Below are 27689 nucleotides of genomic sequence, written 5' to 3'. Positions count from 1 at the left end.
CCCAGCTCAAAAAAAAAAAAAAAAATATATATTTTTTTTTTTTTTTTTTGCCCCCCCTTCCAAGCCAAGTCGCCAGGGCCCCATTTCTAGTCGCCATGGCGACCTGGCGCCCGGGATTTGTCGAGCCCTGATATATATATATATATATATATATATATATATATATATATATATATATATATATATATATATATATATATATATATATATATATATATATATATATAATATATATATTTTTGGAGGGTTTTCTTTCAGCATTTACTGTTTGGAATGTATTGCCAGATTGTCTCAAACTCAAGAAATGCATATTTTTAGATCTAAAAAGTCAGTAGTAAACAGACGTAATCCAATCTGTTGTCCTTTGCATTGTTCGCCAGTATGTAAAACCCAAACAAATGACAATAAATCTGCTGAAAGGCAGCATCTGGTTGTTGTGGAAAGGATAACCTCAGCTGACCCATATATAATAGTCAGTGGGTCAGATGAGGCGAGGACAACCCTCCGCCGGATAATATTGGGGGTAGACTGTTGTTGGTTAGGTCTTGGTGTTCACTGTTTTACTGATTTTCTTAAAGATAAAAAAAAAAAACATAAAGAAAACAATACAGGAGATCTGCAGGCACAGCATTGGTTTCCTCCTTGTCTGTAGAGAGCGGAATGGGAAATGTTGAAGCATGTAGCTTTTGACACAAAACTGGAATAAGCTGCACAGTTTTATTAGGAACAGATCTGTAAATGGTTTTCTTACTTGGAATTTGGATGCATGGTATTTCTGGCACTACTCTGTTGCTATTTTCTCTTGAAAATCTTAGACACTGGGAAGTTGGGGTTGTGCTAAAGTGATGAACAAGTAATGCTCCAGATTTGTTTTAAAAAATTCCCTTAGGCCCCTTTCACACGGGGCAGTGGAGGTGCGGTGGCGGTATAGCGCCGCTAAAAAATAGCAGCGCTATACCGTCGCAATTGCCGCTGTGCACACTAGCTCATTATGCATTTGTCTTGCAGGAATTCTTTTGTGGGGGGGGGGGTTTACACAAGTTTACTTCCTTTTTAATGAAGATGCCAGCGCCTCCACCTGGGAGCCGAGGGACAGATCGGCTTCAGGTGAGGACATTGTGGGCGCCCTGGACAGGTAGGTGTCTTTGTTTTAAAAGTCAGCAGCTGCCGTATTTGTATTCTGCTGAATTTTTTTTTTATTAAATTTTTTGGGCGGAACCATACACTGATCCAAATTAACCTACAGAAAGCTTGGCATCAGGCTGGGTTCACACATGTGGTTTGCCCGCATCCAAATTTCATGACAAGCAAGTGTGACACACTCAATGTCCGGCACCACTTCGGTACGGACGGAAAAACGGTCCGGTGCGTCTTTTGGGTGTGAATTTAGGCTGAAATTCGGACCAGGAACTAGAGCTGTACGATTCTGGATAAAATGAGAATCAGGATTTTTTCTCGGTGTAACATCTTTCAAATTATACCAAAAAAATGGGCTGACTTTACTGTTTTTTTTTTTTTTTTTTTTTTATTGAAGTATATTTTTCCTGCCCAAATTCTGTGTGACATAAAATTATTGCAACGATCTCCATTAGATTCTTTAGGGTCTTTGCTAAAAATATATAATGTTTGGGTGTTCTAAGCAAGAGAGCCGGTCCGGTCTCCAGCAGCGGAAGCTCTGTAGAGGAGACAGCTGACAACGGCTGGAAAGTGACATCACCCATAGAGTTTCTATGGGGCTTCCGTTGTCTGCTTTGTCCTCTGCACCCGCTGGCGGCTCAACGTGGGACTGGAGTGGCTTCAGAAAAGGTTTGTATAGTACTTTCTTCCAGGGCTCGACAAATCCCGGGCGCCAGGTCGCCATGGCGACTAGAAATAGGGTCCTGGCGACTTGGCTTGGAAGGGGGGGGGCAATCTGGTGGTGAGCCGTTGGTATTACAAGTTATTACCACCAGATGTGTAAGCTGGCGCCATCTGGTGGTGGCCGTTGGTATTACAAGTTAAGCATTACAAGTTAAACAGCAATTCTAATGTAAATTTTCACTATTTTCACTGACATCTTCTTCCTTCTAATTAGAACCCCCAAACATTATATATATTTTTTATCATAACACCCTAGAGAATAAAATGGCGATCGTTGCAATACTTTCTGTCATGCCGTATTTGCGCAGCAGTCTTACAAGCGCACTTTTTGGGGGAAAAAATTTCAGTTTTTTTAATTAAAAAAATAAGACAACAGTAAAGTTATCCCCATTTTTTTTTAATATTATGAAAGATAATGTTACGCCGAGTAAATTCATACCCAACATGTCACGCTTCAAAATTGCGTCCGCTCGTGGAATGCCGACAAACTTTTACCCTTTAAAATCTTCATAGGCGACGTTTAAAAAAATCTACAGGTTGCATGTTTTGAGTTACAGAGGAGGTCTAGTGCTAGAATTATTGCTCTCGCTCTACCAATCGCGGCGATACCTCACATGTGTGGTTTGAACACCGTTTACTTATGCGGGCGCTGCTCACGTATGTGTTCGCTTCTGTGCGCAAGCTCGTCGGGACAGGGTGCGTTTTCTGGCTCCTAACTTTTTTAGCTGGCTCCTAGATTCCAAGTAAATTTGTCAAACCCTGATTTCGTCTTTACAGGGCTAGATAGGTTAGTCTTAGATCATGGATGCAAGTAGATTTAGAGGTTTTAGTGTTAGGAGGGGACGACTTCTACTTTAAGCTGGACATGGATGGATTGAGATTCGGAACAGGCCCCTTGAATAGTGGAATTCGTTCTGATAGGACATTTTGTTCTGACCGCAGCACCTGCAGCTGTCAGAATTTACTGATCAGCAGCTAATTGGTGGGAAATTTTACAACCTATCCCTACAGCAGAAGTTTAGTATACAGTTCTGTTTTGGTCCCTGTCTAAATCCCAAAAATAGTGACGTCATCTGATAGGATGCAATCATTGGGGTAGATTCAGAGAGCAATTACGCTGGCTTATCCATAGATACGCCGCGTAATTGCTAAGTTGCGCCGGCGTATCTACTTTCTGTATTCAGAAAGCTAGATACGCCGAGTTTAGCCTAAGATACGACTGGCATAGGTCTCTTACGCCGTCGTATCTTAGGGTGCATTCTCACGCTGGCCGCTAGGTGTCGCTCCCGTAGTTTTCAGCGCAGAGTATGCAAATTGCCTACTTACGCCGATTCACAAACGTACGCGCGCCCGGCGTTCGTTTTTTACGTCGTTTGTGTTAAGGCTTTTCCGGCGTAACGTTGTTCCTGCTATTAGCTGGCGCAGCCAATGTTCAGTATGGACGTCGTTCCCGTTTCGAAATTTGAATTTTTTACGCCGTTTGCGCAAGTCGTTCGCCAATAGGGCTGGACGTAAATTACGTTCACGTCGAAACCAATACGTCGTTGTGCCGTACTTGGAAGCAATGCACACTGGGATATGTACACGGGCGGCGCATGCCCTGTTCGTAAATCACGTCAGGTCATCACATATAAACATAAAACACGCCCCCCCTTCCCCATTTGAATTACGCGCGCTTACGCCGGCCCCATTTACCCTACGCCGCCGCAACTTACGGAGCAAGTGGTTTGTGAATACAGCACTTGCTCCTGTAAGTTGCGGAGGCGTAGCGTAAATACACTACGCTGCGCCGCCGTAACTTTAGGCGGAGATACCTGAATCTACCCCATTGTTTACCCAGAGATTTTCCACCACGCTACTTTTTGAGTTGGAAATACACTTTTGTGGAGCTGGGTGATGCCCAATGGGCCACCTGCTTGAATTTTGTCCGATTCCTAATGATAGTCTTTAATAGAATGCCTTGTGAGTCGTTTTAGTTTAGATTATGGCAAGGTTTTGTTGCACATGTGTGCCATGTATTGCAATGTTTGCTCCTCTGAAAGGGAACGATTCCATTACCTCTTCCTTGACGTCATGTCTTTATGAACGTCGTAAAATTGTCTTGCTGTTGCCGTCTGTACATTTGTCTTTTTTGTTTTACAAAAACAAAAAATTTAAATGCACTAATCTTGCATGGATTTGTGCCAAACCTTCTGCAGGTTCCTATCAGTGTCCTTTTCTGGAGCACAGGTCAGTCTGGTACACATTTTTCAGAATGAATGCCAAGTAGTAGTTACTCATAATCGGACTTAAGTATTGTATTAACACTGCAGGCCTGACATTCCTGTACATTATAAGAAGTACTTTATCAGACAAAAGCATATTTAAACACATTCACCCCCCCACACACACACACTCTCACATTTTGTGTAGGTTAGGCATGTATCAGAACCTCTGTTTAGTTTTTATTGCTGCCCGTGTCCCTGCCAGGAAGATTCATCCTTTCTACTGGTCCTAGTGACCTTTGTGCCCTGGGACAGAAAGTGAGGGTAAAGCTAAAATTTTGATAGTAGAACTTTGACACTTTAAAGGGATGCTTAACTTTTTTTTTTTTTTAAAGAAAAAACATATACTTACCTGCTCTGTGTAGTGGTTTTGCACAGATAGAAAAAAATATTTAGCGCTGGAAAAAATGAATAAAATAAAACCTAAAACCTAATAAATGCAAGCCAGCACTAAGGACAAATTCATAAAAAAATTCCCAAATAGAACTATATAATAAACAGTGCAGCGCAATAAAACAAAAATATATAAATAAAGTGAAAAGATACACAATGCTAGTGTATATAATAAGAAAAACAGTGTCCATGTGAGGAAAAACATAAATAAATAAATAAATAAATCCACAGTCAGTCCAACGAAAAGAAATTCCAGAGTGAAAAGTGAAGGGATGACACCATATAATATCCACCACCAGTAAAAGATGGCCTCTCACCTCAGAGCTTAGACCCTTGCGGATCACAAAGCATATCTGTTTGTATTAACAGCTGACAGCCTCCATAGGAAACGGATGGATGGGATTTAGCACCACAGATCCAAACCCAATGACTTTCCAACAGGGATACCACCATATAATTGAAAAGAAAGGGGAAAATCTAGTGCTCTCCGATTGGATTTCTTTTATTAAAAACGAACAATAAAAAAGTTGCACTCACATGTAAGGACACTCAGTGTGCCGAGTGTCAGCATAACAGCATACATCAGTATGTAAAACCATCTGTCTACAATCTGCGGCGGTCGTGGGTGACGTTCTGCGTAGCTCCTACCCTCTGTACGCGTTGCATCCCATGGGCGGGACTTCCTCAGCGTGGGTTAAGGGAGCACACCTGGTTTTGCACAGAGCAGACCGGATCCTCCTCTTCTCTGGTCCCTCTTCAGCGCTCCTGGCCCCTCCCTCCTGTTGGGTGCCCCCACAGCAAGCAGCTTGCTATGTGGGCACCGGAGCAGAGCCACAGCTCCTTGTGTCCATTCAGACATTAAGCCTGCGGCTTGGCCCAGTTTTCTCCCGTCTCCTCCCCTCCCTCCCTCATTGACTCACTGACTTTGACAGCAGCGGGAGCCGATCGCGCTTCGCTGCTCTCAGCCAATAAGGAGGGAGACAGCCTAGTTTCTCGGGCAACATCATTGGATTGAGATTGCGGCTCAGTTAAGTATTAGGGGGGATGTTGCACACTGAAGGCTTTTTATCTTAATGAATAGAATGTGTACAGTTAAGATAAAAACCTCAGCTTTTACAACCACTTTAAGGCTCCATTCACACTGAAATGGTGATCGCGGCACAGGTGCCATTATTTCTTAATGGCACCCCAAGCGCAATGTGATTCTGCCATTGGATTGCATTGAGTGGCAAATCACGCCTTTCAAAATCCTGTGAAGTTTGTCATTTGAGAAGGAGCAGGGAAAAAATTGCCGCTCCAGGTAGGTCTAGTGGACTGTAATCTTTCTCCCAGGAACCGAGGGTGCCGGCAATGCACGTATCAATTGGAACAAAGGATATCTTGGATAGCCACACTCCAAACCAACGTAGCTTTATTTTAAAATGGAAAACAAGCACTACAAGCCACAGCAGCGTAACTAAGGACAACTAATGCGTTTCACACTACACTTAGTGTTTACTCATGAGTAAACACGAAGTGTAGTGTGAAACGCGTTGGCTGTCCTCAGTTCCGTTGCTGTGGCTTGTAGTGCTTGTTTTCCATTTTAAAATAAAGCTACGTTGGTTTGGAGTGTGGCTATCCAAGATATCCTTTGTTCTAATTAGGAAGGAGCAGGGGCTTCTTTTTGGGCGACAATGGTGTATAGGGAAAGTAATTATTATTCTGCACTGGATCCTCTGCTTGCTCGCACCCCCCCCCACATTCTTTCCTGATCTGCCGAGCTGTGTGCCCGGATTTGGGGGGGGGGGGGGGACTGTGTGTGTGTGTTTTTTTTTTTTTTTTTTTTTTTTCCTATTTGGTGTATGAACTGGGGGGGGGGGCATGTTGGGGTGTGTGTGTGTGTGTGTGTGTGTGTGTGTGTGTGTGTTTTTTTTTACGATCAGCTGTTGTCAGCTGCTTCCCCGGTAAATCATTGGTTAAGGATGCGGTGGCCGGGTTCCCGGCTCACTCTTTAGCAACCAGAATTGTCAAAAAAAACTGCCTGGGGGGGTTTTTGTGAATTGTACTTAGTTTACCGCATGCGATAAATTATGCAAATGAGTAACATGGTACCCTTTATCGCATACGGTAAACATTAGTGAATTGACCTCTAGGCATCAATGTCTGTATTCCGTGACATTCTAGGCACACAAGGTTTCAAACACCTTTAGGCCCCTTTCACACGGACGGATAGATTGGTGTTTTTAGCTGCGGACACGGCATCACAGCGGGAGGAAGCGACGTGTCAACATCGAAGAAGGCGACAGAAGCCCGGGCACCCGCCGACGAAGAAGGGGGGCCGCTGTAAAAGAGCTAAAGAATAAAGTGCCCCCCCCGGTGGAAGAGAACCAGACGGCAGTGAAGACCGGCACACCCCCCCCCCAGAAGACATCGAAGAAGCAGTCGCCCCTCGTAAAAGAGTTAAAGAAGAGAGGGGGGCACCGGAGCTGACTAATTACTTTAATAACCCTGTGTAGTGTTTTTTTTTTTTTTTACATATTTTTTTTTCGCAAGATGAATGGCTAGGGGTACGATGTATCCCATACTCATTCACCTAGGGTGGGGGGCCGGCATCTGGGGACCCCCTTATTAAAGGGGGCTCCCGGATTCTGATAAGCTCCCCTCCCGCAGACCCCGAAAACCAACAGCCAGGGTTGTCGGGGAAGAAACCCTATCCTCATCAACATGGGGACAGGTGCTTTGGGGTGGGGGGGCCACAGGGCGCCCCCCTGCCCCAAAGCACCTACCCCCTCATGTTGAGGGCATGCGGCCTGGCACTGTTGAGGGGGGGGCGCTCGCTTGTCCCCACCCCTTTACTGACCGGCCGGGCTGCTGCTCGGATACGGGTCTGGTATGGATTTTGGGGGGAGCCCCATGCCGTTTTTTTCGGCGTACGGGGGTGTCTCCTTAAAATCCATAGCAGACCCAAGGGCCTGGTATGCTCCTGTAGGGGGAACCCATGCCGTTTTTTTATTTGAAATTTGGCGTGTTGTTCCCCCTCAAGATTCATACCAAACGCAGTGCTTGGTATTGGCAGGGATCCAAGTTGGATCCCCGTTCAATATCGTGCCGTGGCTAAACGCAACCGCAGCTAAAAGCACTGTACAAATGCAGCTGATCGCTGTGCCTGGAGTCTTGAATGCCAGCAAAACATAAACATGCTTTTAGCTGCGGCAAAACAGCCGTTGGTCTGAAAGGGGCCTTACAGTGATGGTTGTGAGATTACAATATCTCATTTGGCTGTGATGTGTTGTAACCATATACTTTGTAGTATCGAAAAATGGTGGTGTATAGCACTTTATAGTTTGTTCTTTTCTTCCTGTTTTATTTATGCTTTAAAGACTGAAACTCCCATTACACTGCAGAGTATGTTTTCCTTTTAAGCTGTTGTAAACTCATTTATTAGGATTTCGGATTAGCGGAATCTTGGGTCTTGCACTTTGCATGTCTTGTTAGAAAGGATTTATCTAGAGGTACGTCCTTTTCTTTCTGCCAAACTCATCACGTTGGTAGTTTCCCATGCTGTGAGCCTTGCTTGGCGTCAGCTGCAGCCCATCATCTATTGCTCTATACATTTGGAAGTGGGGCTGAAAGGTCACTGCCCGGCCTTGTCTCCTGGAATTCCTTTACTATACTCTTGTGTTGTTCTGAGGTTCAGTCTGCTAGAAATGAACTCGGGAGCAAGACGGATTGTCATTCCTTTTCTGTAGTTACAGTTTGTTTAAGTCACGTGGCTACACAGGCCCCGGCCCCTCCGTATCTACACCTTAATATGAAAACCGTTTTGTCCCTCGAGTATTTCCAAGTGGGAAGATATCTGCTGACTTGCAGACATTAAGATTCAATGTTGATCTTGGTAATCATTAACCAGCCCAAGTAAGCAAGGAATTTACAGCTACAGTGGAAAGGTGAAACTGTTCTATCATTATAGGGACTTCCACAAGAGCCGTTATTGGGTTGTGTACAGTTGTTGGCAGAGATGGATAAATGAAGATAAATACCAGTTAGTACACTACTGCAGCCCTGGTCCTCTTCCACCTGGACTTTGTCCAGCCATTTCTTTGTCACAGTGGTTTAGCACATCTGCCTTGTGGCACTGGGGCCCTTGGTTCAGATCCTGACCAGGACATTATCTGCATGGAGTCTGCATGTTTTCCCTATGCTTGCATGGGGTTAATCTAAGTATTCTGGCTGCCTCCCACACTCCAAAGAAAAATATGCTGTTGAATATTTAAGTGTGTGTGTGTGTGTGTGTAATGTTGGCACCTTTTTTATAGGCTTCTTGTGGCGCTTAAAAAAAAAAAAATGACTGTGGTATTTGCCATTTTTGGGATGTTCCCTATAAGTTCAACAGCCATTCCCGCACCATGCAGTGAGCTAGAGCCAAATTAAAGGAACAGTTAACTGTCCTTTTAGACTTTTGGGGGGATGGTCTGGGGCCAGTGGTAGTAGAAAGTGCCCCAGCATCAGTAAACCATGCATCAGGCTTGGTGGTCATTTGGGAGTAAAAACATACAGATTGAGGAGAAATGGTGCTCAATCATTGGTATTAGTGAAAGTAATAGCGCCCTGTCGTTGGGAGTAAAAACAAAAAATGCATAACATTTTTGGACGGTAAGCAGAGAAGTGCCCAATCATTGGTTTTAGTGATAGGGCACTATTCCTTTCATTGGTATCAATAGAATAGTGGCCCGTCATTGGTATCAGTGGGGGGAATAGTGGCCCATCATTGGGAGGAATTGTGGCCTGTCATTGGTACCAGTGGGAGGAATAGTGGCCCCTCATTGGTATCAGTGGGGGGAATAGTGGCCCATCAGTGGGTGGAATAGTGGCCCGTCATTTGTACCAGTGGGAGGAATTGTGGCCCGTCAGAAGTATTAGTGGAGAGGGAATAGCGGCCCATTATCAGTATTAGTGGGGAGGGATAGTGCCATTTCGTGGAGCCGCCGAAAATAGCCGAAGATATAGAGCTGAGAGTCGGCTCTGCACGGTGCCTGCGCAATGACTAGGACACATGCCGCACGCTCCCGATGCTAGTGCTGCTCTGCAAGGGGCGGGAGTGATTTTTAGCAATAAACTACACGTCTTAGCGGGCCGTGTTGTAACAAATGATGGGCGGGTTTTGCCATGTTGATGGGCGGATTAGCAAAAACTATTGAACTCGCAAAAGAGGCGGTGTTTTAAAATGATTGACAGAGATAAGGGCGAGTAGTTTAATGTTGATGGCCAATTTCAATACTTGTCAGTTTATTATTGTTATGCTTATGACTTAACCCCATGGCAAAATCCGCCCATCAACATGGCAAAACCTGCCCATCAACCTTGCAAAAGCCACCATTCATTTGTTTTAACACGCCCGCTAAAGGCAGCGACAGCCGATTTTCGTGCGGCAATCAAATTTGAGGAATCGGACATGTTGGAAATTTTTGAAAAAGCAAATGATTTTCTAATCAATGATGGGAGAATCGTGCGAGAAATGTAATAGAAAAAAAAAATGCACATGTGCAAGAAAAGAATATTCCCGGAGAGAAGAATATTCCCAGCAACATGAAGGCTTGGTCGGCCGAATTTCGAAAATCAATAGTGGCATCATCGGATCACAAAAAAAACGAACTTTTTGATTTTGAAAATAAAATTTTGTTCGAAATTCGACCGTGTATGACCTGCTTAAGACGTGTATATGGCTGCAACTAACGACTATTTTCAAAATCGATTAGTTGGCCGATTATTGTTTCGATCGGATAATAGCCGTAAAAAAAATAAAAAAAAAATTTAATTTTTTTTGGGCCAATTTGTTGGGCAGATTACAGAACACAAATTGCCGCAAAAACACATTACATACTTTTCTGCAGCTTCTCCATTGAAGTATATTGAACCAAAAAAAAAAAAAATAGCACCGTTTTGCGTTAAAAAGTCCTTGCCCTTTCCAAATACTCAGCAGCGGAAAAAAAATCATGGATGTGAACGTGTCCCATAGGAAATGTAACTGAACTGTAGTGTGTTTCTGCAAAAAAGCACCAAAAAACACAGAGGTGTGACCCCGGCCTGAGATGTTTAGTAACATAATGGGGTTAAAAAAACAAAAATAAGTACAAATCGCTACTGTAAAGGGTTAATTTTTTTTACTGTGGGACCGTGAAAGTAATATTTACAGTAGCGATTTGCTTTTTTGTACTATAAAAGGGCTAATTTTTGTTTTTTTTAACCCCATTTTGTTACTGGCCGATTAATCTATTAATTTTCATAATCGATAAGTTGTCGATTAATTGATTAGTTGTTTCGGCCCTAGACATGTATTTTATTGCTAAAATCACCCCTTGCAGAGTAGCACTAGCATCAGGAGCGTGCGGCATGTGTCTTAGTCATTGCGCAGGCGCTGTGTAGAGCCGACTCTCTTTGGCTATTTTCAGTGGCCCCGTTGAGGTTCATACTGCACAAGCGCCGCACCTGCACAGTACTGGGGGTTTTTTATCCGCCGGGTGGACCTTCATCGGCAGAATCCCGGCTCTTGATTGGATTGATTGAAAGCAGCGCAGCCATTGGCTCTCGCTGCTGTCAATCAAATCCAATGACCGGGGTCAAGTCCTGCATTCGTGTCTATGGACGCAAATGCTGGACTCGGGATTGCGCCCGCAAGGTAACTTAGGGGGTTATCTGATGCAAGGAGGAGCTGCAAGAGCCGCCGAGGGACCCCAGAAGAGGATAATCGGGGCCACTTTGTTCAAAATGGGCTGGCGGTAAGTATGACATGTTTAAAAATGAATAAAACACAAAGGTTTACAATCCCTTTAGGCTCGGACAATAAAATCCAAAAGCTGATTGGTTACTATGCACAGTTCTGTAAGTCGATGTTCTCTTTATTTCTCTATTTCTCTATACAAATGTTTTTTGTTTTTTTTTCCTAATTAAGGCAGCAAAATGCGGGTACCCGCTAATAGGCAAGTCTATTTGTAATACAATAGACGTGATACAGCAAGCGTACACAAATTTTGGAAGTCGCATTAAATGACTGGATGGTAATCGTAACACTGATAACTGCAATATATGCTCAATAAAAATAAATTTATAGGCTTCCCTTAAGCAATTCTGATCTCCATCATATATTGGCAGAAAGAAGAAACTGCCTTCTATTATAACGGCACTGGAAGTGTTTCAGAAGAAAATGAATTGCATTAGGGTGGCATTGGAGAGTCTAAAGTGTTTTTAATAAAGATTTTTCTTTCTTCCTGAAGGAGTTTGCAGCACTTACTAAGGAGCTCAATATCTGCCGGGAGCAACTTCTGGAACGGGAGGAAGAAATAGCTGAGCTGAAGGCCGAAAGAAACAATACTCGGGTAAGTGTCAGGTGCCCATACAAAAAGTCTCAAGCCTCTTGGATACAGTTGTCAAAAATACCTGAAACTCTTGCTGTCATAATGATGTCACTGTGCTATATAGCTTTACCACTCTGCAGGGGCAACTTTATAAAGGTTAACAGTCTATGGAATCACACAGTGCTAAAAAGAGCATGATGATGTCCTCCATGTTTTGCTGTTCCTTCAGGCCCCCCCTCCACCCTTTATTAAAATTCCCATATACTCCTATCAGATGCACATAAATATGCACCACTTCCTGTTCTGGGCCCGGTGTGTTTACAGCTTGTCTGTGTGCTTCTCTTTAGCTATAAAGCACATGCATCGGCCAATCAGCCATAGAGGATAATGGGGCTGTCTCCATAGATTTACTAGGATACTTGAAAGGTTGCTGGATCATGATTTTGATTTTTTTTTTTTTTTTTTGTCTTGGATTCTTCTTTTTCAGGACTCCAGAGTGACTTTCTCACCACCAGAGTTTTTGCCTCTGCCTTATATTGAGACCACTGGAAATGTTTTTCCGTAGCATTTTTTTTTTTTTTTTATGTAAATTGTGCAGAGACATCATTAGTGACCAAGAGAACTCTTTATTATGTTGTGTCAATGTAGTAGGGCAGGGGTCTCAACGTTTCATACAAAGGGCCACTTTATCTTCCTTCAGACTAAAGGATGGCCGGATTGTGACCAAAAGGGGCAGAAAATGTCACGAGCCCAGCATCGGGGAGACTAAATATGGCCTCAGGGTTGGTGGTCAAATGGAGGAGTATTCCCCCTAATGGTAGGAGGAATAGTATCCCATCATTGGTATCCGTAGAAGATATAGTGCCCCATTGTTGGTGTCAGTGGGAGGAATAGTGCCTCATATCAGTGGAAGGAATTATGCCACAAGGGCCAGATTAAGGCTGGCAAAGGGCCACATCTGGCCCTCGGGCCGCAGTTTGGAGACCCCTGTAGTAGGCAATCCCATGGTCTTTGTCTACAGTGTCCCCAAAGATGTAGCAATGCATTCCCTGGGGACCAAGTACATGTAGCATTCAATCCCATTAATGTGCATCTAAGGGTTAATTGACAGCACTTGTCACTGGAACATGCACTGTGGGTGGTGTTGGCTCCATTCTTGGCACAAGCCCAATGAAAGGCCAGTCGGCGTTGTGGAGCTGTGTGATAGATTTGCCAGTGCCTTCTATGTTCACTAGCACCTGGAAGATGATCAGTCAGCTCTGCTGGTTTCTGTGATGGTGGCTGCTAGTAAACCTTTTTGGCACTGAGAGATCTGACGCACAGCCCTGCTAGCTCTGACAGTTATCTACAAATTCAACAGTAAACAATCGGCACAGCAGGGCGGGCAGTGTTATAGTTCTATTGACTGCTAGTAAACCTCTGCAATGGCAGATGGATCACACCGCCCTGCAGCATTAATTTCACAATAGTAAATGATCAGTCGGCGCTGCAGGGTTGTGTGTGATATACCTGTCAATGCAGTGAATGCTTACTAGCAGCCAGCAGATCTATCGTACGGCCCCCTGTGGCTGGTGGATCAGTTACTACTGAATTTATGAATGAACAGTCATTGTGGGGCTGTACTCCATGAGAATCTTAAATGGGGGATGCTGTTTATTGCTCTGCTGTAGATCCGCCATAGGAAGCCTGTGACAAACAAATCAAAAAGTGCTTTTAATGAAGGGGGGAAGGGGATGGGATTTGGTACAGTTATAGAGAACCATCGGCTGAATTGAAGAGTCTGGACTTTAAAGGGGTTGTAAAGGTTCATCTTTTATTTTCTAAATTGGTTCCTTTTAAGCTAGTGCATTGTTGGTTCACTTACCTTTTCCTTCGGTTTCCCTTCTAAGGCTTCATTTCCATGGATGTTTTTACAGCCACTTTTCTGAGCTTTTTTTGCAGCTTAAAAACGGCTCTCCATGTTGGTCTATGGCCTGATACCCACCATGACGTTTTTGAGCTGTAGATGGCTGAGCCGTTTTTTAGCTGCAAAAAAAAAACAGGACCAGTGCGTTCTGAAGCTCCAGCCTTAGAGCTGTAAAAACGCCAGACGTTAAACGCGCAAAAACCCTACCGCGGCGTTGTTGAGCTCCAGCTCAACAAAAAAACAAAACATGGACAGGCGTTTTTAAGCTATAAAAAAGGCTAAAAAAAGTTGATTTAATAACGTCCATGGAAATGAAGCCTAAATGTTTTTTTTCTTTCTCTGAATTTCTCACTTCCTGTTTCTCCTCGGGAAGCTTTCCACCGTCATCCGAGCGGTGGGAAGTCATTTAGAACAGCTTAGCCTTACTGAGGAGGAACAGGAAGTGAGAAATTCAGACAAAGGGGAAAAAAATTGGAAGGGAAATTGAAGGAAAAGGTAAGTGAACCAACAATGCACTAGATTAAAGGAATTTAGAAAATAAAAAACAAACCTTTACAACCCCTTTAAAGGAAAATAGGGTTAACTGTGTAAGACATGAATGCTGTTAACTTGGTTATTGCTTTTTATGTGTTTTTGTTTTTGTCCATTGGAAGAATTCCCTTTACTTCCTGTATCTGACAACTGTAAAAAATAAAACATTTCTAAACAGGTTTCAAGACTTAATAACTTTAGATTTTCGATATGTTTAAAGCTAGGTACATATGGGCTGAAAATGGTTGGTTCAGCAGTTACCTGCCGACTTTCGGCCCCTGTGTACTGCTTCTTGTCTGACAGAAACTGGTCTCCCAACAGGCTTCTGTCGAATGCTCATGCTGGAAAACCAGCAGTCCATCGGGATCTGATCAGTGCTTGCAGCCAATGGCTGCAAGCTTTGACCAGTGTGTTCTGTCAGAACACATTAGCACATCAGGGGAAATCTCTGTACTACATCACATAGTTTAGTATAGCGACCTCCTCGAACTCACTGGGTTGGAAAAATAAACTCTTCCTGTGTTCTAAAGTGTATCTAAAGCAGTGGTTCTCAACCTGGGGGTCGGGACCCCCTCGGGGGTCGAATGGCAATTTGCAAGGGGGTCACCAAATCCTGGGCTGTTCCTGAAACCCGCACCACTCTCCCAGCCTTTTTGCGGAAGCCCAGCCGGGCTGTCCCTAGAGCCTGTGGCCTCCTAGTCAGACTTTTCATAGCCGCTAATTCAGTTCACAGGATGGGTGGGGGGCAGAGACTAAGGGGTTTTACTGTACGAGTGGAAGGGACTCAGTGAGCGCTAAATGTCCATGGTTTAGAGGCGCAAATTATTTTTCTTGCCTTGCGTGCCGACAACCCACGCTACGAAAATAATTTTACTGTTGGGGGTCCCCACAACATGGGAAATTTTTATCAAGGGGTCACGGCACTAGTAAGGTTGAGAACTACTGATCTAAAGCCTACATTTCTTTATTTTAGGATGGAGTAGGGTTTATTTTCTCATCAGGAAGTAAGAGGGTATCTTTCAAGTGTTGAAGAATTGTCACCAGTATCTCTGTTGGAGGAATTCCCCTCTATTTCTGTGGTCCTGGTGGCAATTTTCAATTTTTCCTCAATAGAGACACGGCAATAAAAACCTGGCAGCGTTTCTAACCCCACACCACTCTATCCAAAAAAAAAAAAAAAAAGGCTTTAGTTATACTTTAAGTGTTCTTATTTTTTTTTTTTTTTTTTTAACCCACCACTTGGACCCATAATCAAAATGTAACAGTTTTTTGGTCTTTTTAATGCCACTCTTGAAATTGTTCCCAATAGATTATATGCAGATAATGTGCAGCCCTTCCCTCATATTTTTTTTTAAGTTTCATAGTTCGTTATACTTTAGCCAAATTGTCTGGGTTTGGATTGCTAGACCAACTTATACAGTTAATGGATGTACCGTCAGTATTAGAAGGTTACCACAAATGGACAAAACAAATTGAAAATGTGACATTTTCCACAAAAATCCAAGCTAATTTTTCCAACTTGTTCTCTGTTACTTATTAGCTACTAATACTATGCAGGGTGGATGTAGAAATGTTGTGGTTTGTCCTCATTGTGTGATGCTCTCCTATAGCTCCTCTTGGAACATCTGGAGTGTCTGGTTTCTCGGCATGAGCGCTCTTTGCGAATGACAGTGGTGAAGCGGCAGGCTCAGTCTCCAGCCGGAGTGTCGAGTGAAGTCGAAGTTTTAAAAGCACTAAAGTCCCTCTTTGAACATCACAAAGCTTTAGATGAAAAGGTAATGAGTGTGACTGATCCCAAGAGCCATACGCGTGTGACTTACCCTACCTAATGCCTTAATGAAGCTGAAAAACTAGTTTTAGAGTGACAGGTTTCTGTATTTTTCTGTGATACTGTATATTCCTGCTGCTGTGATCAGATGGGTGACAGCTTGGGGGGGTATGCTTAAGATGAGGGGGCAGGAAATGTTTTTGGAGAGTGTTGCTGTTCAAAGGTGGTATTAAAGGGGAACTCTAGGGGAAAGATGTTATGACGTATGCTTTGTAAAAACAAGTTATCAGTTCTCTTCAGTGCTGACGCTTACTGTTAAAATGTGTTTTATCCTAGCCGTACCGCAGGCATTGCTCTCCTTCCAATGCTGTGTCAGACATGTATGGCTAGTGTACAGTGCAGGTTTCGAGTTGTTCACTCTCCCCTTCTTTCCCCTAATCCAGGCATGTCCAAAGTCCGGCCCGCGGGCCAAATGTGGCCCTTCTGTTGATTTAATGTGGCCCCCCTGGGGATTTGGATATATACATTGTTTGTAGCCCCCAGGGCCACAAAAGATATATACCGTATTTATCCGCGCTGCCTTGGAGGGCACAGGGAGGGGCAGGACAAGCGCTGTTGGATTACATGAATAGAATCTCCTGTTTACTCAGCAGTGTCTGAATTGGAAGTCCTGTCTCCTGGGATGCCATTGGATGACTGTTCTGTCTATCGTAGGAGGCGGGACTTTGTACTAAAAAGGCCATATAGTAAACAAGATATCCTCCTGTTTGTAATCTACCGGCACTTGTCCTGCCCCCCTTGCCTCTGCCCGCCGAGGCTGCAGATGGGCATCGATCAGACTGCACTGATGGCACATGTGAGGCTGCGTTGGTTGCAATGGTGAGGCTGCGTTGGTTGCAATGGTGAGGCTGCGTTGGTTGCAATAGTAAGCCCATGCGTGTTATACGCCGATAAATACGGTATATACAAATAACATGCCCAAGCTCATCCTTAGTCCTGAGCAGCTCTCTGGGATTCGTTGGGGCCACAAAAGAAATATATGCAGTATATCCAAATAACACGCCTGAGCTCATCTCTTCACCACACACAGCCACAAAGGCAAGAGAATTTTTGTTGGGCAGTGTATTAGTGCTCAGACGAACACACTTAGACCGAATTTTAATGGTTCAAAGAATGTCAAGCAAAATAGTCGGCCCTGGCACATTTTCACCTTATCAATTCTGGCCCTCTTTGAAAAAAGTTTGGACACCCCTGCCCTAATCCATTTACCAAAAGACTTGTTTTGTTCACTCAATACACAAGGCATTCTGTAAATGGACAAAGGGAAAGGTCAGGTGAGTAGATGGCAGGATATCCGCTTGTGCATTTACAGAATGCATTGCAGCAGCATAATATTTACAGTGCCTGTTAACTGTAATTTCATAATTGTCATTCTCCATTCATAGAAAATATGGAGGGCTGATTTATATATGGTTAATAAAAATGACCTAGTATTCCCTATGGCAGGTTTCTGGAGCCATTGTATATACCAGGGGTCTTCAGACTTCATAAACAAAATGCCAGTTTACAGTCCTTCAGATTTAGGGAGGGGGCTGTGGCCATTTTGAGTAGAAATTGTCCTGGTGGGAGTAAGCCATGCCCTATCGTTGGTGCCAATGGGAGTAATGGTGTCCCATTGTGTGTGTCATTGGGAGGTAAAGTGCCCCATCGGCCAGACAATGTCAAGCAAGAGGCCGCATCGGCCCCTCGGCCACAGTTTTGAGACCATTGGTATATATCCTAACTAGTACGTTTTAGCAGAGCTTTGTGCCATCTTTGGGGAAAGCCAGACTGGTAACTTTAAAATTGCGAAGCGGCAGGCAGTGAAAGCGATGCACTTAGAGTGCACAAGTTTCCACAACGTGAAAATTCCCCATGAGCCATGCAACACGTGTCACTCTTATTTTTCGAATATCTAGCAGCAACAGTGGAGAGCTGGGTTCTGCCTCTCATGCCTTAATATTGATATGCAAGTATGAGGAATGGCCATAATGACCAAGAGCAATGCACCAGGGTGAAAGGACCCAAGATTTCATGCATAAACATGGTCAAAATTAATCTAAAGCATGCCATAGGTTTTGACATTTCCAAGTGCTCTATGAAATATGTAAACTTGGAGTGTAATAGCTTAGGAATGCCTGCTATCGCAAGCTATTTTAAGATGGCTCCTGGGTCAGTTTAAATTTGACTTATGGAATTTTGCTGTACCTGTCTTGTAAAGGCTACTTGTGCTGAGGAAGATGTGCATTGGTGCCATTTTTGGTCCATGGTAGTGCATTAGGCATCCCATTCACATGAGTAGGCTGCTGTAATGTAGCTCTCATTATTGTGTTACAGAACAACACACATAACTTGAATGAAAACCCAATGGACTGCCCTGGTGTACATTCCATTAGTCCATTATGCTTTTAATTATTTACAAAATGGTTATCCTGATCTGTTTTTATCTGTGATTATATTGTTTCCTAAATCCCCCTATTGTATTGATGAGCCTACTCCAGAAGGCAGTAGTTCTCCTCGGTGTTAGACATTCCACCGGTAGAGGAACGGTGATCTATTATGTGGCTGCATCTGCTGTGTTCTTTGGACAGGTGGTAGCCTAGAATATGCCTTACTGAAATAGATTATGGGAGGCTCTCTGTACAATGTTTGCCTTCCCAAACTAGTCACCATATTATGTAATGACTGACATCTGTAATCCTGAAGCCAGTATCTTGTGCTTAGGTGAGAGAACGGTTACGCGTGGCTCTGGAGAGATGTAGCCTGTTGGAAGAAGAGTTGGCAGTAACACACAAAGAGGTGAGTTGTGATCCTGACATCTCGGCCTTCAGTACCTTTTAAACCACATAATACTTTTGTAGTTGGCTCTGAAATGGCTTTTCTAATTCAACTGTGCATTACCTTGGCAGCTTATGATTTCTCGAGAACAGAACAATCAAAAGAAAATCTATAATGATGTGACCAGGGACCAGAACCATGATCAAGAAAATGCACCAAACACTAATGGGAAGGTGAGAGCTAGATCTACGGGAGATTTTGTGGCAGTGGAAAGATAATGTTTAGTCTTCTGTTGTCTTTCAACCTAGTTGTTATAGACATTTCACAGTGGGGTAATATATTTATTTCCTATAATTTACACACAGGATATATAATGTTTGCGTGTTGATGAGGAAAAAATTAGAATTGTTTTGTTTCAGTTCTCTGTGAAAAGTTCATAGTCATTTTAAGAGTACCCAAAGTGTTTAGAACTAAGAGCATTTACACCGAGGGCTCTTGATGAGACTTGATAGCAGACTGTTCTCTTAGGCTGCATTCACACCTGAGCGTAGCGTTTTGCCGCAATTTTTGCAGCGTTTTTTACCACGTTTTGTCGCGAATTTGGACAGGTCTAGGGTCACCAATGTTAAAAACAGAAAAAAGCCCAAATACGCTCAATTCGAGGACAAAAAAGGGTCCAGAACTTGTTTGAGCTTCAGGAGTTCGGCATCAGGCAATTTGGAGTGGAGATGTGAACCATTTTCATTGAGAATAATATATTTTTTCCCCTCTAGCGTTTTGGAGCTTCATGTTTCAGGCGACAAAACGCTCAGGTGTGAATGCAGCCTAACTCTCGGGCACCATTCACACCTGAACCTTTTGTAGCTTTAAGGCTGAAAGTACAAAATACTGGAGGGAAAAGAAAAAAAAAAACGCCTGAAGCTCAAACAATTACTTTAGGCAGATTTTATTGGAACCTTGGATTGAGAGCATAATGCGTTCCAAGAGAATGCTCGTAATTCAAAGCACTCTTATATCAAATACATTTTCCCCATAGAAGTCAGTGGAAACGAAAAAAATTTGTTCCGCATTGACTTCTATGGCATAAAATACTGCATGTGGCCAGAGGTGGGGGGGGGGGGGGCGCCGGAGGGCCTCGGAAAGGCTCAGGGACAGCTAGGCTGAAAACCTTGGAAAGGCTCAGGAGTGGAGTTTTTCCAAGTATTTCCAAACGGCTCCGGTGCCTCTGGCACACCGTTGTGGCTTAAATCCTGCTCGTTTTCACAGACAACACTCGCAAACAGTCAGGATTTTCCCCCAAAAAAATCTCTTATTGCGAAACGCTAGTTAACCGCGTTACTTGCAATCCGAGCTTTCACTGTACAGGTGTTTTATTATTTTTACATTGACCATTTGACCTGTACAAAACCGTGGCGTAAAAACGCACGACTTTCCCCCTGAAAATTATATGCTCATGTGTGAATGCAGCCTCATTAATGTGATGTTACTTTGCATATATTTGTAATGTGATCGTTTGAGTTCAATGTCAAAATTTGTTTTGTATATGACAGAGATCATCCGATGACTCTTTAAATCACGAGGACCTGTCAAAAGTGATGGAGCTCCAGGATGTGATTGATAAACAAAACAAGGAGCAGAGCCAGATGAAGGAACGTCTAGCTATCCTGTCCAACCGCGTCACTGAGCTGGAGGAAGATCTTGACACAGCAAGGAAAGATCTCATTAAATCAGAGGAGATGAATACGAAACTGCAACGGGACGTACGAGAGGTGAGTGTACAGATTGGCCTGTGGTGGAATAGAAGTTCCTAAGAGGAAGAAATTGTCACCTATAGCGGGCTGGAATAAATGCAGAAGATGTTGACCCTCTAATTTTAAATGGTCTAACCCATGGGGTGTCCAAACTTTTGATTTTCCTGGGCCATATTAGAAGAGGAACTGTCTCGGGCTGCACATAAAATACACAAAGGATAGCTGATGTCACAGGGATCGACAAATCCCGGTCGCAATGGCGACTAGAAATAGGGTCCTGGCGACTTGGCTTGGAAGCTGGCGCCATCTGGTGGTGAGCCGTTGGTATTACAAGTTATTAACACCAGATGTGAGCTGGCGCCATCTGGTGGTGGCCATTGGTATTTCAAGTTAAGCATTACAAGTTAAACAGCAATTCTAATGTAATTTTTCACTATTTTCACTGCCATCTTCTTCCCTCTAATTAGAACCCCCAAACATTATATATATTTTTTATTCTAACACCCTAAAGAATAAAATGGCGATCGTTGCAATACTTTCTGTCACGCCGTATTTGCGCAGCGGTCTTGCAAGCGCACTTTTTTGGGAAAAAAAATACTTTTTTTAATTAAAAAAATAAGACAACAGTAAAGTTATCCCCATTTTTTTTAATATTATGAAAGATAATGTTACGCCGAGTAAATTCATACCCAACATGTCACGCTTCAAAATTGCGTCCGCTCGTGGAATGCCGACAAACTTTTACCCTTTAAAATCCCTTTTTACCCTTTAAAATCTCACGTATGTGTTCGCTTCTGCGCGCAAGCTCGTCGGGACGGGGCGCGTTTTCTGGCTCCTAACTTTTTTAGCTGGCTCCTAGATTCCAAGCAAATTTGTCAAACCCTGGCTGATGAGCAGAAAAAGTTGGGTAGATCACAAGTTAACGATCACGGATATAGATAATGAACCTTTCTAAATAATTCAATTCAAATGTCTTTAATTTTTTGTTTTTTTTATTGTAAAATAGGACAACATAAAACTAGTGTGATATTTGACACTGCTTTTGATAAACTAACGCATCAGTATCTGGTTCGATGGATGGAATAGCAATTTTCAATTCATTCTCATGGTGCTCATCAGATATTTTGGTTCTAATTTTGTGCTTCATCCTTGAAAATAGTTGCTCACAAATATAGGTGCTGCCAGTAAATGATGAAACGCGTAAAGCGGGATTGTAAAGAGTGGGATATTTTTCTCTGGGAAGATGACTTCTAAAAGTCCAGTAAAGAGACAAATGTAAAATTTTTCTTTAGCCGCATGTGTTCGCTAAGTGTAAATGCATTGTTACAAAAAATCCCCCCCCCCCCCAAAAGTTTACGACTTTGTATTAGGGCGGGATTCATAGCTGTCTTGGGCCTCAGGTTGGACACCCCTGATCTAACCCGTTGTGTTGTATGAATTTTCACTACAGGTGACACTAACGGCCCGTACACACGATCGGATAATCCAACGACAGTTATGTGATGGACGTGTTTTTTCAGATAATCCGGAATTTCTGACAACAAATGTTGGATAGCATGCTCTCAAATTGACAGACAACAAATGTGTTCTTTTAGATTATCCGATATTGTCTGTATACTAAAATCCAAAGTACAAACACGTATGCTCCGAACCAATGCTAACCATAAGACATTAGCAGAAGTTGCCCAAAGGGTGGTGCTAAAGAGCAGAAAAAAATTGCGTAGTTTTGTGAATGTTGGCTGAAAAAGTTCTGCCATCTGTATGCAGAACAAGTTCACGGCCAACGCCCTTCGCACCAAATTCCACGGATTTGTCAGATAGAAATCCGATCGTGTGAATGAGGCTTTACACAAGCAAGATGTATCACAGGATATGTATCCTCTATTAGCCTTTTTGCAGTGCTTCTTAATGGCTCTATGCTTCACTTTATTCATATGAAAGTAATACTGAGCCAGGCGCTTATCTTGCAGTATCCTTTAAACTTTGCCACTTTTTATGACCCATCCCAACCTTCCTGATTAGGTAGTTATGTACACAGGAAAATATCTTTTAAGGTAAAAATGGGGCTTGGTTGTTCACCAGCTAGTAATATGCATGCCGACATAAATGTACACCTCAATTTTTGTGTATATTTGTGGGTTTATGGCAACTGATATGCCTGTGCTGTGTGTTTTTAAAAAACAAATCCTTTTCTGTGTAGCGTTATGTACATGAAATCCATTTTTATTTTATTTGCTCAAAATATAAGTAGGCTCCAATTCCAGCTTTAGGTTAACTCTGTGCAAGTAGCTGACCTGGATCCAAAATAATGCATTGGGCCACATCTGAGGCAGTTTATGGTACGGATTCATTGCTGTGTTACCCGCCAAAAGATTGGTCGTTTTTGTCTAGGCAGCCCTGCGATTTGCATCCCCTCCAAACTGCAGAGCCAGACTGATGATTGCAGTTAAAGCGGGGGTTCACCCTATGAACGCAAAAAAAAAATATTTTTTTTTCTTCTACCATAAAATCAGGCATTGTAGCGCGAGCTACAGTATGCCTGTCCCAATTTTTTTACCCCCGTACTCACCTTGTACTCGTACATCGAAGATACCGGGGAATGGGCGTGCCTATGGAGACGGAGGATGATTGACGGCCGGCTCTGGCGCATCACGCTTCTCCGGAAATAGCCGAAATAGGCTTGGCTCTTCACGGCGCCTGCGCATAGCCTGTGCGCAGGCGCCGTGAAGAGCCGAGACCTACTCCGGCTGTCTTCGGGGAGAGTGACGTGCCAGGGCCGGCCATCAATCATCCTCCCTCTCCATAGGCACGCCCATTCCCCGCGGGAGCCGAAATCGATAATGAACGATTACAAGGTGAGTCCGGGGTTAAAAAAATCGGGACAGGCATACTGTAGCTCGCGCTACAATGCCTGTCTCGATAGTAAAATCATGTGAGTGAGGGTGAACTACCGCTTTAAGCAGTTTCTGGTCACCTGCCTCTCCTGAGCTTATAGTTGGACATTTAAAGTAGAACTATAGATATATTTTTTCGTTTAGGTAGCATAAGGGAGAGTTAAAGTGTTACTAAACTAACAGTAAAATCAGTCTCTATATGCAGTAAAGCATGCTCGTTATACTTGCTGTGGAACTTAAGGGTTAAATTTAATTCTTCACATTGTGTAAAAAGGCGGTTTGATCCCGTCTTTTCTCTGATCCTTCCCCTCCATCCACTGTCCCCATCTAATTTCCTGATAAGAGTCTATGGAGTCAGGCTGCACATGCTCAGTTTGGTGTGTATTGCTAGAGAGGTTTTTTTTGTTGTTTTTTTGGGGAGGATGCATGTCAGTAGCTCAGGGCCAATCGGCACTGTCCAGACAGAGGGTCAGGGGTCTTGAAGTCTCATAGGACAGTTAGAAAACTCCTCCTACAAGCTTTTTTTTTTTCACAAACCTCCTACAAGCTTTAACCAGTGCTTGACTGGACACTGATAGTTTTTTGTGGTAAAATTAGGTGCCTCGGCATATACTCGGGTAGGCTTATATACAGTAATTACAATAGGTATTTAAAAAAAAAAAAAAAGTTCAGATGCTTACACTAACCACAATAATAATAATAATAATAATAATAATAATAAGAAAAAAAAAAGAATGCCTTGTTAATAAACGGATACAGCTCATTCTTTAAAGAATCGCTGCCATGAGAGAAATATTGGGGCTGCCATTGTCTCTTTAGAAAAAGTGGACTTTCTTGGCTGTCTGGTCGAATTACTTCTGAGCCACTGACCTAGAACACACATATAAAATAATCAGAATATCTTATACTAATTCTAGGTAAGTGACTCTGAATGCATTGAAGCCGTATGCACCAACCTCACAGGCTTTCTTGGCCATATATTGCTTCTTCCTGTCATCTATTTAGCTTGGACTGGTTACTACTCACTCATGACTATTTAGTTCCTGGCATGTATAGAGCCTAATGTTTAGAATTCTGTCTGTAATTTAGGCTATGGCTCAGAAAGAAGACATGGAGGAGAGAATAACAACTCTTGAAAAACGCTACCTCGCCGCACAGCGTGAAGCCACATCTGTGCACGACCTCAATGACAAACTTGAAAACGAAATCGCTAATAAAGAATCTGCCGTAAGACAGGTAATATTATGGGTTTGTACTCAACATTTTTAACAGTAGGATAAAATGTATATTTGAATTGTTTTTTTTTTTAATTCCCATGCAGTGGGGCTGTACCCACATTGCATAGGTTAGCTGCTTCTTTGGTCTAGGGGTGAACACAGTTCTTTATACTCATCCTTCGATGCTCCAGAAAATGCCGCTCCCCCACGTCCAGCGGTGGACTGTTCTGACGTCTTCACATCCAGAGCCAGTCCAGGAACAGTCCACTGCAGAATACCGCCGGGCCGAGGGGGGGCAGGAGCCCAAGGGGACCGGTCTTGAGCGGAGGGGCTCAGAGAATTAGGTGAGAATATCTTGGCTTTCCGAACCTCTAGACCATTAATGGCGAACCTTGGCACCCCAGATGTTTTGGAACTACATTTCCCATGATGCTCATACAATCTGCAGTGTAATTGAGCATTATGGGAAATGTAGTTCCAAAACATCTGGGGTGCCAAGGTTCGCCATCGCTGCTCTAGACCAAAATGTGCAGTTTACTCGTTCAGTGCAGGCGCAACCCCACTGCATGGTAAAAAATATGCTTTAAATTAAAACTGTGTTTTTCTGGGATATATACACTCATCAGGCACTTTATTAGGTCCGCCTTGCTAGTACCTGGTTGAACCCCCCCTTTTTGCCTTCAGAACTGCTTTAATTCTTCGTGGCATAGATTCAACAAGGCATTGGAAACATTCCTCAGATACAGTGACATGATGGCATCGCACAGTTGCTGCAGATTTGTCAGCTGCCCATCCATAATGCAAATCTCACGTCCCCCCCAATCCCAAAGGTTCTCTATTGGATGAGATCTGGTGTCTGTGGAGTACAGTGACCTCATTGTCATGTTCAAGAAACCAGTGGTGAGATGATTGGAGCTATGTGTCATGGTGCATTATCCTGCTGGAAGGAGCCTTCAGAAGATGGGGACACTGTAGTCATAAAGGGAGGGACTGGGTCAGCAACAATATTCAGGTAGGCCGTGGATTTTAAATGGTGTTCAATTGGTACCCAAAGTGTGCAAAGAAAATATCCCCCAGACCATAACACCACCAGCCCGAACTGTTGATACAAGACAAGATGGGTCCATGCTTTCATGTTTATGTCAAATTCTGACCCTACCATCTGAATGTTGCAGCTGAATTGGAGACTCATCAGACCAGGCAACGTTTTTCCAATCTTCTGTTGTCCAATTTTGTAATGTAATTTTCGGTTTCGGCCAAGTGTACCCTGAATTTTCAGCACCCAAATTTCCATTTGATGCACCTCCTAGTTCTAGCCACTAGTAGGAGGGACACTGGGCAAAAAGCCCAGAGGGCAATGCTCCCCCATTCTTGAGCATAGTTTTAGCTTAGTGACTTAAAGTGGATATAAAAAAAAAACACTCACCCAGTGAAGTGAACAGCCTCAGATGATACACATGGATGAACTAAATCTCCCTACATAAGTTTTAAATGTATATTTGCTGTCTTCACATTTATATACTGTTTAGAAAGTTCAGATCCTGTTCGATTTTCTCTTTCTGTTTAACACCGAGTGTGATGTCTGGTCATACAGCCAAGATACCTAACATTGCTGATTTGGAGGAAAGACACAAACCCCCTCTCTTCATAGGCAGAGACTCTCGGAGGTGTTTTGTAATAGGACCTACTCCCTGCTCATCTATTTTAGCAACTTTCCCTGACAAAAGATTCAGGCAAAAAGTCTGAGAATTTGTCAGGAGTTATCAGAGGAACGGGTCAGGAGAGAGCTACAGCACTTGGCTCATTGAAGAGAGATAACAAAAGACTGCAGATATATGTGCCCAGCTCAAACTTCATGAATTGGGGTTACATCCACTTTAAGCCGGCTATAGACAGACAGATCAAAATTCCATTCCAGTTCAGCAGGGACTAGCCGAATTTCTGACTATCTATAGGCAGGCTGTTTCTACTGAAGTCAATCCATCAGTCAACTTCAGTAGTACGACCAGACCACCAGACTTCAGCAGTACGACCAGGCCACCAGACTTCAGTAGTACGACCAGACTTCAGTAGTACGACCAGACCAGACTGTCTGGTTTTCATTTGTTCGATCACCGACACTGATCATTGTATTCTGATAGCTGGGAAACCTACCGCTGTCAGAATACGATGGCGCAGTAGGAGAGATTTCCTAATCCACATTGGCTGTGTTGATTGGAGAATTGAGCAATTTTTGTTTACCTGTGGTTGCAGGAAAGAAAATTGCATAATGTATGGCCTGCCTTATGAAATGGGACAACTTTGAGTTCTCCTGGTTTACTCTAGAACAGGCAAGTCCAAAGTTCAGCCCGGGGGCCAATTGCGGCCCGTGTTCTGGTTTAATACGGCCCCACTGGCAATTTGGATTTATATCTCTTTTGTAGCCCCCAACGAATCCCAGAGCATCGTGCATTCAGAGGCTGCATTCATGGCAATGGTGAGGCTGCAGATTGGCACTGATTAGGCTGCATGGGCAATGACCCTTAAAAATCCTGAAACTTCCCTCTTAGGGCCCTTTCACACGGGCGGATCAGTAATGATCCGCTCCGTGTGTCCGCAAAGCTCAGTGGGGATCCTCTGTAAAATCCCCGCTGAGCTGGCAGCTGACAGGGCGGTCCCCGCACACTGTGCAGGGACCGCCCTGTATTTCCTCCGCTCTCCCCAATGGGGGATCGGATGAACAAGGACCGTATGTCCGTGTTCATCCGATTCGGCAGACGGAAGAAAAATAGGATTTCTTCCGTCCGCAAATGCGGATCTTTGCGGAGGCGGACAAATTGCGGGTGTCAGCGGATGTTCATCCGCTGACACCCGTAATCGCATGTATGTCTCGTTTTCATCCGCAAACGGACGGATGAAAATGCGGACATACGGTCCGTACGTGTGAAAGGGCCCTAACAGTTAAGGTGCGTGTTATA

At 43.5% G+C, this 27689-nt stretch overlaps 1 protein-coding gene across 17 annotated transcripts in view; it reads left to right on the top strand.

The window, feature by feature from the left end:
- Positions 1-27689, top strand: part of PPFIA1 (PTPRF interacting protein alpha 1) — a 163873-nt gene that overhangs the window by 45772 nt on the left and 90412 nt on the right. For all 17 annotated transcript variants that reach the window (XM_040328129.1, XM_040328126.1, XM_040328121.1 and 14 more), the window contains exons 3-8: positions 11768-11869; positions 15896-16060; positions 18817-18891; positions 19002-19103; positions 20421-20639; positions 24605-24751. In XM_040328129.1, the coding sequence (XP_040184063.1) occupies positions 11768-11869; positions 15896-16060; positions 18817-18891; positions 19002-19103; positions 20421-20639; positions 24605-24751 (810 nt within the window). The remainder of the gene's footprint in view (positions 1-11767; positions 11870-15895; positions 16061-18816; positions 18892-19001; positions 19104-20420; positions 20640-24604; positions 24752-27689) is intronic.

Source organism: Rana temporaria, chromosome 11, assembly GCF_905171775.1.
Source record: "Rana temporaria chromosome 11, aRanTem1.1, whole genome shotgun sequence".
Classification (NCBI taxonomy): Eukaryota; Metazoa; Chordata; class Amphibia; order Anura; family Ranidae; genus Rana; species Rana temporaria.
Note: the sequence above shows the minus strand (reverse complement) of the source record. Positions and strands in the feature narration are given on the sequence as shown.